Source organism: Corvus hawaiiensis, chromosome 1 (genome assembly GCF_020740725.1).
Source record: "Corvus hawaiiensis isolate bCorHaw1 chromosome 1, bCorHaw1.pri.cur, whole genome shotgun sequence".
NCBI lineage: Eukaryota > Metazoa > Chordata > Aves > Passeriformes > Corvidae > Corvus > Corvus hawaiiensis.
In genome coordinates this window covers 24,762,020-24,780,631 of record NC_063213.1, presented here as the reverse complement: position 1 = coordinate 24,780,631, position 18,612 = coordinate 24,762,020, and the positions used below count along the sequence as shown (strand labels likewise).

Genomic DNA, 18,612 nt, shown 5'->3' with positions numbered 1-18,612 from the left:
TTGTGTTCTTAGTGATCTTTTTAAATAACACAGAATTAACTGTGTTTCTAGCTTATATAAATACCATTTTGGGGAGCAGCAGGAAATTACCTGTTGAGGTAATTTCACTGAATGAATTGCCCATAACACTGCGGTTCTGGACATCTCTCCAAAAGTTTCTGGTACGCTTTGGGGGCTTGGGAGGTAGTTTTTAAAAACTATTGAAAATTTCTATTTTCACTCTGTGGTTGTGCCCATATGAAGGGGTGAGCTTTGCTAATGCAGATTCTTATTGTAATGGGACCTAGATTCTGACAGTGTTGTGGTGCTGATATGCATCGTGATTTTTGTGCCTCTTCCAAGTATGACTACCAGTGCAATCTCCTAGCCCTCTGAGAGTTTCTTTCCTCTGAGATGAAACTGTGTAGAGCAAAGTGGCCATTGATTTCAGTTGCAGCTATAGCTGCTAGCACTCTGGACATTGAATTGACTTCAGTGAGTTTACCACAGACAACTCAGTCAATGAAAGATAGTCTAGTAGTCTTGGTGATGCCTGTGCACAGCAGACACTGCTACAGATGTCTATCATGAAGGCTTCCAGTAGGGACTCTTATAAATTAATTTGCCTCAGGTTGAGGCTGTATGATTTCTGGGACACTGGGTTGTGAAGGCTTTGGGGATTTTATGTGTAGCCTTCATTTACCTTTCTTGCACTAAAATGAGCACAAAATATCTTAAGTGGAAGAAGGACACAAGAGAGCACAGGTTGACAATAAAGGTATTGATCATAAATCTGGAAACTAAAGGAAATGGGAAATAGAACAAATGAAAAAACAAAGGAACAAAGTGAGTAAAGGATCACAGATGTTTCAGTGCAAAAAATATTGCAACCCAAAAATGTTCACAGCAAATAGAAAAACCTATTTCCTTTAGAATTTTTATAAAACAGTGGCACTTGAAGTATATGAGATTCACAGGGGAAATACCAGAATTTTTCCAAGACCAAAAATCTACAGCTATACTAATCTGGAAACAAATTTTTAAAAAATAAAAAATTTCAACCTACCCTCAAAAGCATTTTCATGAAAAATATTCTGTTCTGCTTATGTATCTGTAAGAATAATTTTTGTGTGTACTGCAAACATGAAACTGATTTTAATTCTGTATTCCTCTCTACTGCCCAATCAAACTGCATTGGAAAAAGTAAAATTAGAAGTTGCTTGCTTCTGTTAAATACTAATCACTCATCTCTCATAAAAAAATACTTGTAACTCCCATACACAGTGTCAAGTTTACCATATTTAATGACCTGTAAAATGTTAATATCCATAAAGGATAGTGATTTTCAGTACATGGAATGCTTTATCCATCTTGATACGTGTTCCAAATACTACAATCCTATTTTGTTCAAAATAGCCCATTAAAATGGATTTTCAGGTTTCTATCATCATTTGCAGAGTTTTGCTTTTTTGTGTTCTTACACAAATATTGAGCATGTGGCTTGTCCAAAACTACGTGTATCAGGAAATGTTCAGGTTTTCACTTCCTCCATGCCTTCTCATATTCCTAAACTAAAACATGAAAAGCCGTCTCAACTGCTAAGGCATTAATGTCAACAGTCTAGGGCTAGACAAAATGCTAGCAGTCAAAATGTCAGATTAAAATACTCACCTCTAGCAGTTCTCCTGACTCAAATACAGGAGACAGTAAACATGTATAAAAGTTTATTTATAAGAGTAATTCTGACTATAGGCTTCTCACTTCATAACTGTATTTTTTGGTATTTGAAAAATCCCTGATACCTATTTATTCCAGGAAAAGAAACTTGTCATAAATTTTGGAGAGCAGTATAACTTTGCCTGTGTGTAGATGAAGAGGATGCTGGAATAAGTTGTTCTCGGAAAAATTTTATTTACCTATTTTACTTGCTTAGTTGCCTTCATACTAGAAGTCATTTTTAGAGTGTCTGAATCCTAACATGTTGTACTAGCAGAATCATTTGATTGTTTACTCAGTGATCTCTTGCTGGAATACAAATTTTGGACATACATACCTTTGTTTCCACAAAAAGCATCATCTTTGAGCTAGGCTACCTGTTAGACCACTAGGGTATTTTCCAGGATGATTTTGCCTCTCTTAGGTATAGTAGCAAATCTTTTTCAGTGTGAATGATTTGTCTTCATAAAAGAAAGAAGGTTAGACTCTAGATTGCTTAAAATTAAGCTCTAATTATTTTATCAAACCCTCTGAAACAGATGTATGGTCTTTCCTAGCTTCTGCTTTTACATGCCTGTTTTGAACAAAGAGGATTTTTGAACTGGACACTAGAGTAAGACCAAAGCAGTTGCAAGTTTTCCAGTTTGAAATGACTAATGAATTACATGCTCTACTCTGCTTTAATTGATGAAACCACATGGATGAATGGAAACCAATCAAGAAAACTTAAAGATTTGTTACAAAGAAGCTGAAACTAGGTGGCTAGAACACTTTGGAGTATCACCATTTAGCTCACATTCTTCCCACTATACATCATTTTTCACTTCAAGACAAGTCAGAGACTACTCTGAAAAGACCGACAAATTAGCAGGAAGGATTTCTTCAGAGACAGGCTTTGTAATGACATTGTTACTGGCCGGAATAGGCTGAAGTCTTAATTTGCAAAATTCTGAACCTTGTTTCAGGGGTTTATAAATTCATGAAATGTTAATGATTTTGGGATTTCTGAGCCAACCTATTATACTCAATTTAATGCAACTCGCTTTATGAAATTCCTTTTTGGACTATTTGAGTTGAAATTTTGAAAAAAACATTCTGAAGCTTAATGAAACAAATAGGTAGCTAATGGGAGTTAGAAAGAAAATAAGGGAGCTATTTATGCAAGTGGCCTGGGTTTTGATTATTTTGAATTTTAGTCTCAGATGGCTCCAATTCCTTCAGCTGCCACATCACCCTAGAGATGTCTAAATGTTTGCTACTGAAAATGGCCTCTGTTTTCTAAATAAAATCTGCATCTTGTTGCCATGCTTTGACTAGAGGAGAATGAATTCTGACATGGTTTAAGCATCAAGTAGGAGAAAGTCCAGTACTTGGCACAACTTGTCTCCTTGGGCTTCACATACAGTCACAAGCCTGTCTCCAGAAAGCTTTTGATGATGGTAGATTCATTACTGAATGCACAGGCAGTAACCTGTTTGGATTTTGTTTGGGGGTGTTTTTTTAATCACAGTATGCTAGGGACAAATTGCTCACTGCTTCTATGCTTCAATATTAGTAGCCAACTTCATAACTGCTAGAATATTGCCCCAAAAGCAAGTCTTGGATGAAGACATGATCCCTACATATGTTAAAAAAATGATGAGTCTTTTTGGCCATCCATATGCCCCTTCTTTTCAATAAACATGAGCAAAAATAGAGACAGATGCTTCTTAGGCAATCAGCCTGTCTGTAGATCTGGCATATTATTTTCTCATTTGGTACATTTTCTCTGCAAGCTGGCAGGATTTCCCACTAGAGGTTTTATGTGATTCGCTCACTCTACCATTAAACCCAAAAAGCAAAACAGCATGTAGGCAGCGTATAAACAAGGTCCATGAACTGAAAATGAATGTGAATTCCTTGGCCATGAAGGTACAAAGAGGAGCAAACACTTCCTCTCTAAGAATTCTGAAGGGAATTTTATTTTAATAAAATACACACAACTTGTTTTATGTAAAATTATTTCATTTAACTCAAAACAGTTTCTTGTGATTTTCCATATAGTCAAAACAACTTCAGTTCCAGTTTGGTGTAGATGATGATAGAAAATAATGTGTTTTATTCTTATTTCTTTCTCACTTTTTATGTTTTTCCATATCTAAATTACTATCTTTTTAATTTGTGATGCATTGCAATGGATCCATTAACCATATCATTAAAAAATGTGTTAAAGACAGTATTTTGAATCTGATCATTATTTTGTGGCCTGTGTAGGCTTATGTTGTACTATACTTTTCTTGCTCAAAGCACCATTTAACATAGGAGTTTTCACTAACAACTTTGAAACAGTGTGTGAGAAAGGTGTGTTTTATTAAGTGTACAGTTTCAAGTTGAAAACACTGATTAAGCTTAACATCTAGATATACATTATGGTCAGTTTCAATTAATTTATGTAAAAATACTGAAGTTTTCCATAACAGCCAAAAAAACCCCTTAATGCTATTTTACTACTTCTTCAGTCCAGTGATACAGACCTGTTCAGAGCTGAGCTTCAGCAGACTGGGATCAAATCACACAGACTTTTCAAGCTAAATGATCAGTTACAGTAATACCCACTCATAGACCAAATTAATGTGGAAAGGTCTTAATAGTACAGATAAAACTGTTATACAGGGAAAGGGCCCGTTCTAGTACCTATTCATTTTCTGTGGTGATACATTCAGTGTCCCTCTGGTTCTCAGAGTTGACATTCTCAGATTTTTCATTTCCTTTGTCTCTCCACCAAGCAACCTAAGGAGTGTGAATGCCTTCTTTCCTAAATAAGTATACTTTTAAGTTGTTTAGATGGGCTTAAAAACATAGAACTCATGATTTCAAATGCATGTATAATCCATTTATTATGTAAATAACTAATAGAAAAAATTGGAAAAAACACATCAACCAAGCAAACACTGCAGAAGAAATTGGCTTTGATCACAAGTAATTGTGTGGCAGCAGGACTTACTAGGCCTAAAAGTTGACAATGGATGTAACAGTGTCACAAGCAAGAGGGTGACAGGCTGTGAAGATCTACAGACAGCACAGAGGTTCTGAGTTATTAGGAGTAGAGGGGTACAACTGCTGTGACAGTTTCGTACTCTGTCAGTGCTGCTCTGCCATATCAAGGCTCCTTCACAAAGCTGTTTATATATGCTGTCAATGTGATATACCCTAGCACTTCTCTTTTAAGCCAGTATGGATAGAGAACTGAATCTCTGTCAATCTGCCTTATCTCCTACAGCTGTAGTAAAAAATGGCTCCTGCCTGGCCTGAACCCCCGAAGTAGAGCCTGTCTGTCAGTCAACTGTGATGAGAGCACAGAGCAATATAAAGTCTTTTTTTTGCAGACTTCTGTGTGTATATGTAGCATATAACTATTTATTTCTGATGCCCATCTTGGTTATTAATTCCCCATTCTTTATTATTTAGGGAAAGCAATGGAAATTTTTTGTATACATAAAGTCTGTCTTCTCATTGTGGCTTAATCTTCAGAGGTTATAAAGCATTGTTAAAAACAGACCATATATAGAAAACAAGCTAGAGAACAAACTTCTGTCCAGCTGTGTTCATTTTGCATGGCCTGGTTTTTGGTAGTGGGGGGGCCACAGAGGTGGCTTCTGTGAGATGCTGCTAGAAGCTTCCACCATGTCCAGCAGAGCCAATCCCTGATGGCTCTGAAGATGGACATGCCAAAGCTGGGCCATTTAGAGATGTTGGTGATGCCTCTGTGATAACATATTTAAGAAGAAAATCAAAACAAAGGGACGCAGTTTTAATTCCAGCTAGAGAAGAGGAGGAGGTGAGAACATGTGAGGGAAACAACATGGGGACACCAAGGTCAATGAAGAAGGATGGGGAGGAGGTGCTCCAGGAGCCGGAGTTGAGATTCCTCTGCAGGCCATGGGGGATGCAGAGATCCACCCGCAGCTTGTGGGGGAGGTGCTCACACCGGAGTGTGTGGATGCCTGGAGGAGGCTGTGATCCAGTGGAAGACCCAGTGGAGAGAGGGGGCCCTTGCTTCCAGGCTGGAGCAGCCTGTCCTTGGAGGACTGCACCCCGTGAAGAGTGACCCATGTCACAGCAGTTTTGGGAGGACTGTTTGCCCGTGGGAGGGACTCACACTGCAGCAGTTTTGGGGGGACTGCTGCTTGTGAGATTGGAGCCACATTGGAGAAGTTCACAGAGAACTGTCTCCCGTGGGAGGGACCCCACGGTCTCACAGGGGAAGGACTCCTCTCCCTGAGCAGCAGCAGAAGATCTCGGGTGACAAACTGACCAAAAACCCCCATGCCCTGTCTCCCTGTACTGTCGGTGGGAAGGAGGGAGGGGCTGGGGGAAGAAAAGGTGTTTTTAAGGGCTTATTTTACTTCTCATTATCCTCCTCTGACTTTGTTAGTAATAAATTCACTTTGTACCTCTAAGTCAAACCATGACAGCAGCTTTCTCAGGAAACCACAGTCAAAGGTAGAAAAGGCAAATGATGTGGATCTGTTAAACCTTTTGCAATCCACACGTATCAGAATGCCACAACTTGAAAAGGATTAGATCAACCTTCCTTCTGCAAATCCCACTTAAACTTCATATAGCAATCATTTCACTAAAAGCAGTCTGCAACTATGTGAAAGATGGAAAGTGTGTTAAACTGCAAAGTGTAATATGTGGGATTTCACACCATCAGGGCCTTATCTCCTGCAGCCATGGTTTACAAAACAAAAGGCTAACGGAGCAATATTTAATGAAAAAGTTTGAGTTAATTCCCTTAGGTATAAACTATTGTCCAAGTCTGAAACTAAGACTGGACCTAGCCTGCACATAAGCTCTATCAGGAGTTTAGAAAGCAAGAGGGTATACTCTGAACTTTGTGATTCAACAGGAGAATCTTCCTTACTCTTTTTTGTCTTTGGTCTCTGTGTGAATCACTCTAAAATTATTCTAATTTTTGATTTTTCTTTTTATGTTTCATCCATGATAGAGTGAAACTTGTCAATTGAACTTTATGTCACACTTTTATAAATGTATTTTAACCCCACTCTTGCTAATATCTTTGATGATGATCCTTTGAGTGACCCTAAACCCCACATTTGTGACAAATTGGCATAGTTGGCAGGATCCTAGATCAGAATTTGTGACACACTACTGCACTGGTTTCTCCAAGAAAATCTTCAGCTTATTTCTAAAAAATTTACAAAGCCTGTGAGCAATACAAGCAGAGAATAGCCTCTCCAGAAACTGTTGCTATACCTGTCACTGTGCAGACCCAAGGTTATTTAATTTTCTTCATAATGACTTTATTGAATGAGAGCATCAAGGCATGTGAGCAGCATCTCAAGAATATTTCAAAATTAAATGTAAGAGAGGCAATTTAGCTGATCTGGGGAATTTGCAGTGTGACAAAAGAACACCAGACAATCCTGACAGACCAAAAAGAACACCACTAGAAAACTGTCTCTGCAAATGCTGTAGTTTTGAAGGACTGCAAGGAACTAAAACCATCAAGGCAAAGGACACTATCTTCTATAGGAAACAGGCATGCTGCACACTGACAGGTAGAGCAAAGTTTTCCTTCACTTTGTGTTTCCTTGATCTATTCCAACCTTTGCATAAACCCCTGTGCACCATGCACTAAGCTGGGAGCCTGACTACATGAGGTGCCCGGTCTGACAGAGAATCTTTCTCAAAACACTTTCGGTCGCCCAGCCCCTTCTGGGTGGCCTGGCTAACAACGGGGCAGTGGAAGGGCCCGTCAGAAAGCTCTGTTCTCTCCAATTTCTAACACGACTGCTGCTTTCCTTCCTCACCACCGCGTCATGTGGTCCAGTGTCGGGGCTTGCCCACTGCCAGGAGCTGATGCTGTCTGCTGTAAGGGCCCCCTTGGACTTGAAAACGAAAATTCCTCGAGACATCGGGGCTGGGACCCATACAGATGAATTTTCACGTATGTTCCGGGAGTACCAAGGCATTTTATTTCGAGCCAAGCTTTTCAGCCCTGATTGCGAGGACCGCTAGCGCAGCGGAAGGAAGTCTGGCAGGGCCCGCCTGTGCCAGACCCTGCCCAATCCCGCCGCGCATCCGGGGTCGGCTGCAATGGGCGCTGCCCGCCCGGAGCTGCTCGGTAGGAGGCTTCTTCCTCCCTGACCACTTTCTGTGGCAGCGGGCGAGGGGCCCGGGAGGGCCCGCGCCGGCATGAGATTTCGGGCTAAGATCGTGGATCTCGCCTGCCTCAACCACTTCAGCCGTGAGTATGCCGGGGCAGGCTGAAGGCCGGCAGTGCCTCGCTGAGCGGCTGGGCTTTCCCGGGCAAAGGAGAGAGGAGGGGAGGTGAGGACCGCAGGCCTTTCCTGGGAGGAGGTGGCATGAGGCGTTTTCCTTTGCCCCGACATGTTTAGGGGTTTGCGCAGCAGCACGAGCTGCGTTTGTAGAGGCTGAAGGTTCTTCCCCTGTCCTGTAGAGACCGGGGTGTATGGAGCGATCACCGCTGTAACGTCCGCCTCCCTCCCTCCGGCAGGTATAATTAACACAATCGCCAGGTTAGCCAAGAGCTGCATCCTGCGCCTTACTGTCTGCAAGCTGTATTTCATCCTCTCCGATAAAGTAGCAAATGGAGGTGCCAGTATGTGGTGTGAGCTGAGCCAGGTAAGTGCAGGGAAGTTCAGTAACCACATGTTGTTGAAAACCAGAGCATGCAATTGGGTTTGATGTACGGGGCGTTTCTTGTAGCCTTCACTTGGGATGTCAGGTAGACCTCACCTGCCAGGCCTCTCAGGGTCTGTCTGGTTGCACAGGTGTTTCAGGTTGGATAGTCCCTTTACCTTGATTGTCACTTCAGCGTAAAGCTTCAGTGTGTGCTGGCCCCGTGGGCCTGCCCAAAACTGGAAACAGGAAAGCATACTCACTGTCTAATGGACTGATTAGGTGTTAGGGGAGGACATTAATTTGTTTAGACTGAAGCAATGAGCCTTCATAGTTCTGCAGCCTGTTGTGATTCCTCAGGTGATGCCAGGCAGAGGGAAGTTTCTGCTGTACGCATGCAGTTCTAAGCTTAAGGTCTGATAAATAAAACTGGCCCCTCTTGTTTGCTTTATTTCCCAACTTTCAAAAATTGTAGGGGAATTTCTTCGACGAATTTCAGATGGAAGGAGTAGCTGCAGAGCACAATGAAATCTATTTAGAGTTGGTGCCTGAGAACCTGTCAAGAGCATTAAAAACTGCCCAGAGTGCTAAGGCAGTGAAGATCAAGTTGACTAATAAACACTGTCCCTGTCTCAGAGTTGCTGTGGAGCTAGTAAGTGCAACCATGCTTTCATATTCATTATTAAGAAAAAAATCTTAAAATTTAGTGCTTTTCCTAAGATCAAAGGGTAATATTTGTTGTAATTCTAGAAAACTAAAGAAATATTGTGCCATTTTCCATTTCACTAGCCTTTCTTGCCATCATGGTTGGTAGTACACAGAACCAGCTTTGTATTTTCCAAAAGGCAAGGAAGAGGTGGAGGAAGAAAGAAAGCTATGTTATTGAAACAACTTTTTCTAATGTCTACTTTTCTCCATTTCTTCATCCTCTATATTTTCTGTGGATTATTCTCTTTTCATTGAAGCTATTAGGTGAAGGAGGTTTCAGTGTACTGTTTGGCTCTGTGTTTTGCCTTTGGTTTTCCTGATACTGCATGCTGACTTCTGATTTTTTTGTTGTTGTTGTTAACTCCACCTGTTATAAACGAGGCTTGGACTTTTTTGGGTGGAATAAAAGTCTGCTCATTTATTAAAAAGAAAACCAGGAGCGGAGACTAGAGGTAAGCCCAAGTCCCACTCGACAACCCAGAAAAACAAACTGTGCGATGCGCAGGGTATTCCCTCGGACTCAGGTTCCTCAGGAAGACCCCTGGGGGCTGAGCCCCGGGGCCGTTCTTATAGTCTCTCTTGATGCTGTGATTGGTGCGGCTCAGATCCTCCCTCTGATGGCTCGTTGTTAGGGTCCTCATTGGTGTTCAATTCTGTCAGTCTCTGGGGTGTCGAGTGATTGGTTTGCCCCCTAACCAATAATTCCCCAAAGTGTTTACATCATGATTATTAAGTCATCTTAAGAACATTCTAGAACATTCTCCTCCTTTCTATAGACCCATTGCTTTCCCCCATTGGTGTCACCATCTAGTGGGCACATGGCAATATTACACCCGTACAATCGCAATAACAATTAACTAATTAACCGCATACCCCCACTCTTCTAACAAGCAACTTTTAACTTCTCAACCAAAAAAAACTTCTAACCATTTGTTACGCACTGATTCACCTCTTCAGCTCTAAGAATAGTTTATAGATACACTAATGACTGATACCTCACAAACTCTTCGTCATTCGAAAGGGAAGCCCACTTAAAAGCATATTGATAGGGACGTAGGGAAAACTGGAACTGAGTGTCTGGGGTATGTAGTTATAGCATTTCCCAGAGTGGGTCTGAAAGATTTAAATTTAGAATTCCAGTCTTGTGTTTAACTGCAAGAGCATCCTCTTTTTTCCCTCAAGCCATCCTTATCAAGCAGCAGTAGGATTGTGACACATGACATTCCTGTGGGAGTTATTCCCAGAAGAATGTGGAATGACTTCAGAGAGCCCAGTGTGCCAGACTTTGATGTAAGCCTGTTTTTATATTCCCTACTGAAAGGGGAGTTTGCAAGTGGAGTGGTATTGCTACAGAGTGTACTACTGGTGGGGTGTGGAAAGGAGTTGAAAGCAAAGAAGGAGGACTGGAGGTGACAGTTTTGGAGGAGTATGGAACATGGCTTCTATCTTGACAAGGGAGTTCAGAACGTATGAAAACAGAGTGGGCGATTGCCAGTTGCTTCTGTGATGTTCACGGCAAAGGAAAGGAGGAGTAAAAGACTTGCATGGCTTTAGTCTGGAGCACCTCTAAACCACGCAGGTTTAGACTGTTTCAGCTGTTTAGTTGCTAGAAGGCCCAAATAATCTGTTCTTTCTGAAATTCATGGCCTATCTGGCAGAGTTAAAGATATGTGTTTCCTCCTGATTTTTATATATCCTTTCATTTTGACTTTTAGCAGAGTTGCAAGGAAAGGTCCTTGTGCAAATGTGCTCCTATTTGAGGTTATGGATGTCTGTTATCTATAGCTAAGAGTATTTAGATTCTGAAGACATACAAGAAGAAACTTGAAGTATTTTGTTCTTTTATTTCAGATTTACACTGCTGCAGTTCCAGAAATTACTGCAGTATCATGGGAGTCTTGTTCTTCCCTTTTTGGCTATAGTAATTGACTGTTTAGTAATAGTCAATGACAGATGTTCATGTGAGAGTCTGATCTGCAAAATATGCCTCTACTTTATTTTGAACAGACACTTGGAATGTTATGTCTGGAACAATTGCTAGAATGATGGCCTGTTGGTATGATGGGAAAGAGCTCCTCTGTTCCTGAGACCTTTGCTGATTTCAGATAGATATTGTGCACCCTGCAAGCCAGAGATAACTCAGTCCAAACTAAGACAGAATTGAAAGCAGAAATAAATGTGTCCCAATCACATCTGAAATACTTGTTCAAATGCATTTCTTACATCTTTCTAGGTCAGTATTTACCTACCAGTGCTGAAAACAATGAAGAGTGTTGTGGAAAGAATGAAGAATCTCAGCAATTTCATTGTAAGTTCAGACACTTCAAGCATTTATGTTACAGATGTTATTTCATCAGGGACATAACATGTTTCACTGTTGCCTAAACTGGTGCTGCCACATTATCTTATTTTGAGATGAGTTAGACTTTGAAATCAAGGCACCTGAAGCCTGTGTAAAGATTGAAGAGAATGATGGGATTTATTTTAGGATTTACACTGAAGAGTTTTTCCTGAGCTTCTCGGAAAATTATGCTCTTTGTACTAAATCCATGAAAGAACATGGTATTGTGGTGCTACAAGCCATCTTTATAGCTGGTAAGAAATTACAGTCCTTCAGGAAGCTAGCTGGAGACTTTCCAGGTGATTTCATTATGGAAATGCCTATTAAGTGACTGTTGTGTTAGGTGTCTGTGAATGAACTTCAGGTAAACTTGATGTAGTCTTTAAAGGAAATTCTGCTAATAGCCCCAGGATGTCAGACTATGCTTTAGACTCTGACATGTTGGGTTTGCAGTCTGCCCTGGATTTCTGGAGTTCTAGTGGGCCTTTTAATTGAAAGAAGCCCTCTGCAGTTGGACAGAAAAGGACTTTGGTTTTTTATTTAGTTGTTTTTGCTCACAGTCACCAGAATTGACTGACATGAAAGTTAGTAAGTAAGAGCAGAACTTTGGAATAGTTTGGGTTTGATGCTGTTCCTACCCATTTTAATAAATAGGAAATTTTCTGTTAACTGAGAATCCTGAAATTAGAACAGTCTCAGTTTTTCAAGACTTGGAAGAATTGAGGGATTACCCCGGGTTACTGGCAGTTTTGCAAATGGCAGTCATCCAGCAAATACACATCAAACTCTTTTCCTTTGTGCGACTTTTTGGGGGGCTCTGTTTTTACTTCCTGTCCTTTCCTTCCCCCATGTCCTTGGATATGCTTATGCAAAATTGAGCACAGTGCTTTTGTTTCTAGAGCTGAGGATCTTTTCTCACACAGGATAGGATAGCTGTATGACAGGATTGAACTTCACTAAGTGCCTTGCTTTCATGCTGTTAGAGAACAAAAGCATTAAGTGTCACAATTAATTATCTTTGCTAGATGCATCCTGGTAATAAAAGTGGTCAAGATCAGTGCTGCAAAATGGGCTTAGAAGCAATTTCTGATAGTACTTGTCCATTGTTTGGGAGCTTGGCATCTCCATTCTATTCTGGTTGCAATACAAGTCTTTTTTTTTTTTTTTTAAATTACTGAGAATTTGTCGAATCACAGAAATGAAGTGCTTGGTTGTGCTTTAGGAATCCTTTGATCTGCTTGGAAATTTTGTAAGACCATATATAGTTTCCTTCAAATTCCTCCTTCCAGCTTTCACGATGGAATTTGAAAACTTTTAGCACTTTTCCAGGATTTCTATCAGTTCAAAGTCCTTCTTGGAGTTACTGATCTGATGCAGCTGTTGTCTATTTTAAAGTCTTGAAAGCAGCACTGTCAGCTCTTGGTGCATCCCATTTTCTGTGTGTGTAATATAGACTGTGTAGGTGCCTTTTTATTTGTTGAATAACTGAATGGAAATTCGGGAATCTTTGCATTTCTTCAGCTTCAGTCACTTACTTCTGAAGCCTTTTCCTCAGCACATGAACTTCCCAAAGCTAATACTTGTTCTAAAAGTACTGGAGAGCAATTACATTTCTTTATTTTCATAATTTCTGAAAGTTTGGTCTAGGGTAATTCACACAGGAATGATGGCAAATGCATTTTGTAGCTGAACATTCAAATGTTCAAACCATGTTCGGAAAGTATGGTTGACGTGCACTGAAGTACTCCTGGAAGCTTGTATTTGAACAAGACCAAACTCTATTCTGTAATTCTACAGTGTGAAAGTGGGTTGCCTAAAATTGAGATTGATTGCAGGTGATTGAAGCAAACTTGAGTGGTGAAATGAACTTGAAAATAGAAACTGACTTAGTATCTGTAACAACGCATTTTAAAGACCTGGGAAATCCTCCCTGGGGTAAGTCTCCCTGTTTGTTACCCCTTGTGTCTGTCTGATCTCATTATTTGTGTTGCTTATAACAGTACTTACCTTTTATTCTTCAGAAAATAGCTTCAAGTACTTTGAAGTCTTCAAATGAAATCTTAAAAGAAAAAGTGGCCAATAGCATGTCTGTTTCATGTATGGGGGTGGTGGTGGGGAATCTTTTCCAGTATTCTTGACAGTTTGGTAGGAAAACGGGGATTTCTTTTCCTTGCACTGCTGTTTCTGAAAAACAAGCCATATGAGTTCCAGTGCTTCAGCAGTTCCCAGCAGTCCTTATGGGTTTTGAAACTACTGCTTATGTTTGGACTAAGTGTTGTGTCCTTACACTTTAAGCATCAGAGGATGGATGTCAAAGTTCTGCTCAAGGCAGAGATCTGGAAAGTATGGCTGAAGCATGCATAGACATCAAGAAGCTGCAGCAGCTGCTTGCTGGACAGCAGGTCAATCCTACAAAAGCATTGTGCAGTAAGTCCAACAACTCTGCTTGCGAGCTCCAGTTAAGTAGGGATGTTTGCTATACTTAGTCTCAGCAGAATACCACATCTTCTGTTTTGTCTGTTTGAAACTCAACTATTTTCACAGTACCCAAGGACTTCTAATCTCTTTAGGCAGTAAGATTCATGTCCTAGGCATTTGGGGAAGAAAAAATAAAATAAGTCAGGCACTTTAAAAAGTATCAAGCTGAATACTCAGACTCACTAATCATGCGTGTTGTCTTGTTGTCTCTGTTTTGAAGTTGTTATTAATTTTTATTATTGTTTTGAGATACTATTTTTTGAAAGTTTTAAGGCCTCTAGCTTCTAGCAGAGAAATTGGAATTTACTGGCTTGTTGCAGTGGGGATACTGCAACACGCATATGCTTTTGTTTGGTTGTTTTTTTTTCCTTTGGATGCTTTCTTACCCTGATTCTAATACTAAAGTGTTTTTTATAGAGCTAGTGTTTCTACCCATAGAAACAATACTTCTTTTCTAGCAGAAGCCTATGTAGGGGTTTATATTCTATTTTTATAACTCTGTGTGCTTTTCCTGAGAACATCTGTTTGTTATGGTTTAGTGCAGATGCTAAGAATTTCCCAAGGAAGATTTAAATAATAGGTGTAGCATTATAAACCTATACACTATATATTTACTTTTTAGCATCATCTTTCATAAACTATTAATGCTTTACAGACCCTCAAGGATTTAAATTGTCTAGTTTTCCTTCTGTCAGAAGTGGTGGAAGCATTGTTCTTATGGTGGCATCTTTAAAAGATGTAATTTTTAAGTATTTTTCCTGCTTTAAGCTGGATTTGTGTTTTAATTTTTTTTTTCTCTTTACAGATATTGTACGTAAAAGAATTGTCCACTTCATCTTGCTCCATGAGGAGGTTTCACTTCAGTATTTTATTCCAGCAATTGCCTGAGTGTTTTGGAATCTTGGTCATTTTCCAACCTGAGGCCTCTTTCACGAAGTCTGAAATCTTTCCTGAGTTGCTGGAGTATTTTGATATGAGGCACTGTTAGATGCAGCCATCAGATGGACATTATTTCAATATTTATGAAAGTATTCAAAATAACTTCTCATTTAGACAGCCATTTTTGTGCAGAGTTACATGCTATGAAAGACACAACACTGGGGAGCATTGGCATATCTTGCTCTTAGGAGGAGCAAAACTGAAAGTTGGCTTACCCACAGCTCAAAGCATCCCAAAAGCATGCTCAATTAAATACTTCAGTCTCCTCAAAAAAACTAAAGTTAGAATCCATCTCTGGAGCTGCTGCTGTGTGTATTCAGTATTGAGCAATGCAATATTGAGCAAGCTATCACAGCTCCATGAAGCAAGAGAGCCTTCTGGAAGGTTGCCAGACTGGTATTTGCCTGGACGAGCGTGCACAGCCCTCCTGAAGTGATACGGAATTGAATTCTGTTTCAGTAGAAATCTTTTGATTAGACTTGCTCCAATATACATCAGCAACTCTGTTTGTGCTTACTCTTTGTTTAACTCTTGGCCTGAGAGGATGAGCAAAAGAGTCTGGATAATTTTATTAATGTGAGCAGTGAAAATCCCTGTGTACAGAATGAATATCATATGAGGACATGCGTGAGCACAGCAATTGGTGTGAAAGAAAGAACAAGTTACCTGTGGATCACATTTTTTCCCCTTTCCAGTTAGAAAACATTGTACAACTTGTGTCATCATGGTGTCAGACATGATGAGATTGCATCTAGGCTCTCACGCCAAGCAGCCAAGAGCACAACTAAATTTCACCATGGGAGCACTGCCCCTGCTTCTACCTCCTGGTTATTTTCTGAGGTCTTTGCCTCCTTATTCCATGTGTGATTTATTTGTTATCCTGGCATGTTCCATATAGCCTTTGATTGTTTTAGAAATGGTGATTGAGTCTATGCTGCCAAATGTGACTGGGAGTTTCTTCTAGAAAGTAACTTGTCATGGTCAGAAGTGCTGGGTTTTTGGTTGGTTTTTTTTTCCAAGGGATATTGACGTTAAGGGAGCAATGAATCTTTTGTTCATGTAAATGGTCAAGAGAAGGCTGAAGGAGAAGCAGTGGCAGTGAGAAGATAGAATAGACTTGCAGTGATAAGTGTATTGACTGACTGTGGTTATAGGTTTTCTGCCTACTACCTCTTTGTTCCTCCCTACTCTTCCTTGCCCTGCACATTGCCTTATCAGTTGTCATATTTCCATCCACTGCCTCCAACATGCTGAGGTTTGCATCTTTATCATTTGCAAAGTCCCATTTTGCCTATGTTGTGAGTTGACCTTGCTAAGTAGCTGCTCACTCACTCACACCTGGTGGGATGGGGGAGAGAATTGGAAGGGGTAAAAGTGAAAAAATTCTTGGGTTGAGGGAAGGACAGCTTAATAGGCAAAGGAAAATACAGAATTCATTCACTACTTCCCATGAGCATAGGTGTTTAACCATTCCCAGGAAAGCAGGGTGATGGTGGACACAAAAGACTGACACTGAAGATGGTGGCAAGAAACCAGGCCTTTTTAAGCACTTAGCCAGTTATCTGTTTACATAGTTATAAAGCATAATACAACCAACCACCGTACACCACAATGTGAGCACACAGTGGTCATGCAGAATGTTTTTCTACCCCTAATTCAGCTATGTCTCTTTCCCACAGTTCTTCTACTTAGCTAAAGTAATAGGCCTGAGCCATGATTTACAAAGGCAGCAAGGCCTTCATTTTATAAGATTTTACCTATATGCCACATCTCCCCCTTTCTTTGTTTTTTATGACAAGGGTTCATGTACCCTAATGCCAAAACAGTCTGCACCTGTAAAGCCATTATTAAGATGGTTACTGGTCATCTGCTGGTCACAGGATAAGATACATGAAATACAGATCACAATCAATAAAAACCCATCAAGAACAACATGCTACTGACAAAGATACCCACAGGATAGGAAAACAAAAGGATAGTGTCCAATGTCCCCAGAGAGAGAGCTGCTGCTTCTGCACTTGGAAGTAAATGGATACTGTTCCAAAGCTCATATGGCTGGAGCACAGGGGCTGTGCTGTTTAGGTGGGAGAGAGTCCATTAGTTGGAAATGCTGACTTTAACATTACTGAATGTCTCTCTGGAGGCATGGAACAGGGAACAACTGAAGAAGGTCAGCAGGAACACAATAACATGATGGTGGGTGCAGTAGGACACAAGGCCTCTGTTGGCTGGCTGCCTCCATAAGCTTCCAGGCACAGCCATGTTCCTGGCAGTCCTGCCTCTGCTCCTGCTTTGGCCACGAGGGCTGGATGGTGATTGGGTCATTTTTCCTCTCACTGAGCCTCTTTTTCTCGGAGGTGGTCAATGTTTGTCCAGACGAGCAGGTAACCACTTTAGACCTGTTGGCAATAAAACACATACGTACCTTCTCCCCTAGGTTAGTAGATCAGCTAGGCCTTGCCATTGCACATACAGTTCTGGATTCTTATGTAAAACCTTTTAGAAATTGGTTTCACACAGTCAAATCTTCAGACCAGTATTGCTCTGCTGGGGATTAAAATCATTGATCTGCTTTCAAAAACTTTAGTGTAAATATTGCATTATCAAAATGTTCCTGAGGAGCCGTAGTCCCCCTTCTTTGTTTTTTTTTGGTTGGTTTTTATTTGTTTGTTTGTTTATTTGTTTTGGGGTGGTGTTGTTTTGTTGGGTTTTTTTTTGATAACATGCGCATCACTCACTATGAACATGAAAGCAACATAAAAATAAGACAATATATGTAATAAACCAATAAACTCACACTGAACAAAAATAAGCAAGGTAATACATGTAATCCACAGCACACAACAAAAGGATAGTGACTTAGAACAATACACCCTCACTTGCCTAAATACTGTACCATCACCCAGAGTCTACAGTAGCTGACGCGCCCCGGTTCACAATGAGAACCTGGAGAAACCTTCCCGGGCAAGACTTCCAAGTGTACCTTGAAAGGGGGTCCAGCTGTTATAAGCTCAAATGGGCAAGTCAAAGTGACCTGATTACATGTTTAGTGCAGAAGCACCTGGGTCTGTTGGCATACTTCACGACCAGCTAGGGCCAGGGCTTGGCCAGAGCCAAGGCCTTAACTGGAAAGTTTCCCTAACATATCCTACAAACAAGCCTCTATAAATAGCAGCTGGGAAAGTTTCCTAAAAAGATACATGTCTTGCAGATAGCTACACAACAGTATGTGAAAGTCTGTAAAGCAGCTGGCTTTGTCATTTATCTTTAGCTAAGTAGTCAATGGTACCATGAACAAACTGCAAACAGCCAAAGAAATGCGTATGTGTAACATCGAATAATATCTTCTGGTTAATGCCCTTCATAAAACGTCAGTGAATTCACGATATGACATTAAGAACATACCCAGAATCATTAATACAGCAACAGTAACTGATCTAAGAAATCAAGATTATATTTCTCCACACACCTATGTATATATGACAATAAAGCAAAATAAAAGCAAGAAAGAAAGCACAAAACACCTTACAATCAATCGTATGCATAATTGGAATTGTTACTCATCCTTCTCTGCTACCTGTGAAAGATAAAACAGCAAAGATTGTTACGAGTAATTATCGCAGTTGACCAGTGCAGAACACTTATACCCATAGAATTTTCAATGAATATAAGGTTCTAACAAACCCCATCCTCTCATACTTTTACAACTTAGTATCGTATATTCTTGAACAGTTGCTTACCAATTCTTCATCATAATTGTTTCAATTGGTTCAATCTTACCTCTATAACAAAAGAACTGTATC

The 18,612-nt window shown here is 40.3% G+C and overlaps 1 protein-coding gene across 2 annotated transcripts; it reads left to right on the top strand.

Annotated features, from left to right (window-relative positions):
* The first annotated feature begins 7,756 nt into the window (after positions 1–7,756).
* HUS1 (HUS1 checkpoint clamp component) lies at positions 7,757–18,340 on the top strand. 2 transcript variants are annotated; one of them, XM_048296809.1, is made up of 8 exons: positions 7,757–7,948; positions 8,219–8,346; positions 8,819–8,995; positions 10,234–10,341; positions 11,285–11,359; positions 13,228–13,327; positions 13,688–13,819; positions 14,676–18,340. In XM_048296809.1, the coding sequence occupies exons 1-8, from the start codon at positions 7,897–7,899 to the stop codon at positions 14,756–14,758; spliced, it is 855 nt and encodes a 284-aa protein (XP_048152766.1). In that variant the 5' UTR covers positions 7,757–7,896; the 3' UTR covers positions 14,759–18,340. The 2 variants fall into 2 exon arrangements, with proteins under 2 accessions (XP_048152766.1, XP_048152776.1); XM_048296819.1 differs by having other exon boundaries at positions 7,941–8,031.
* The last annotated feature ends 272 nt before the right edge of the window (positions 18,341–18,612 follow it).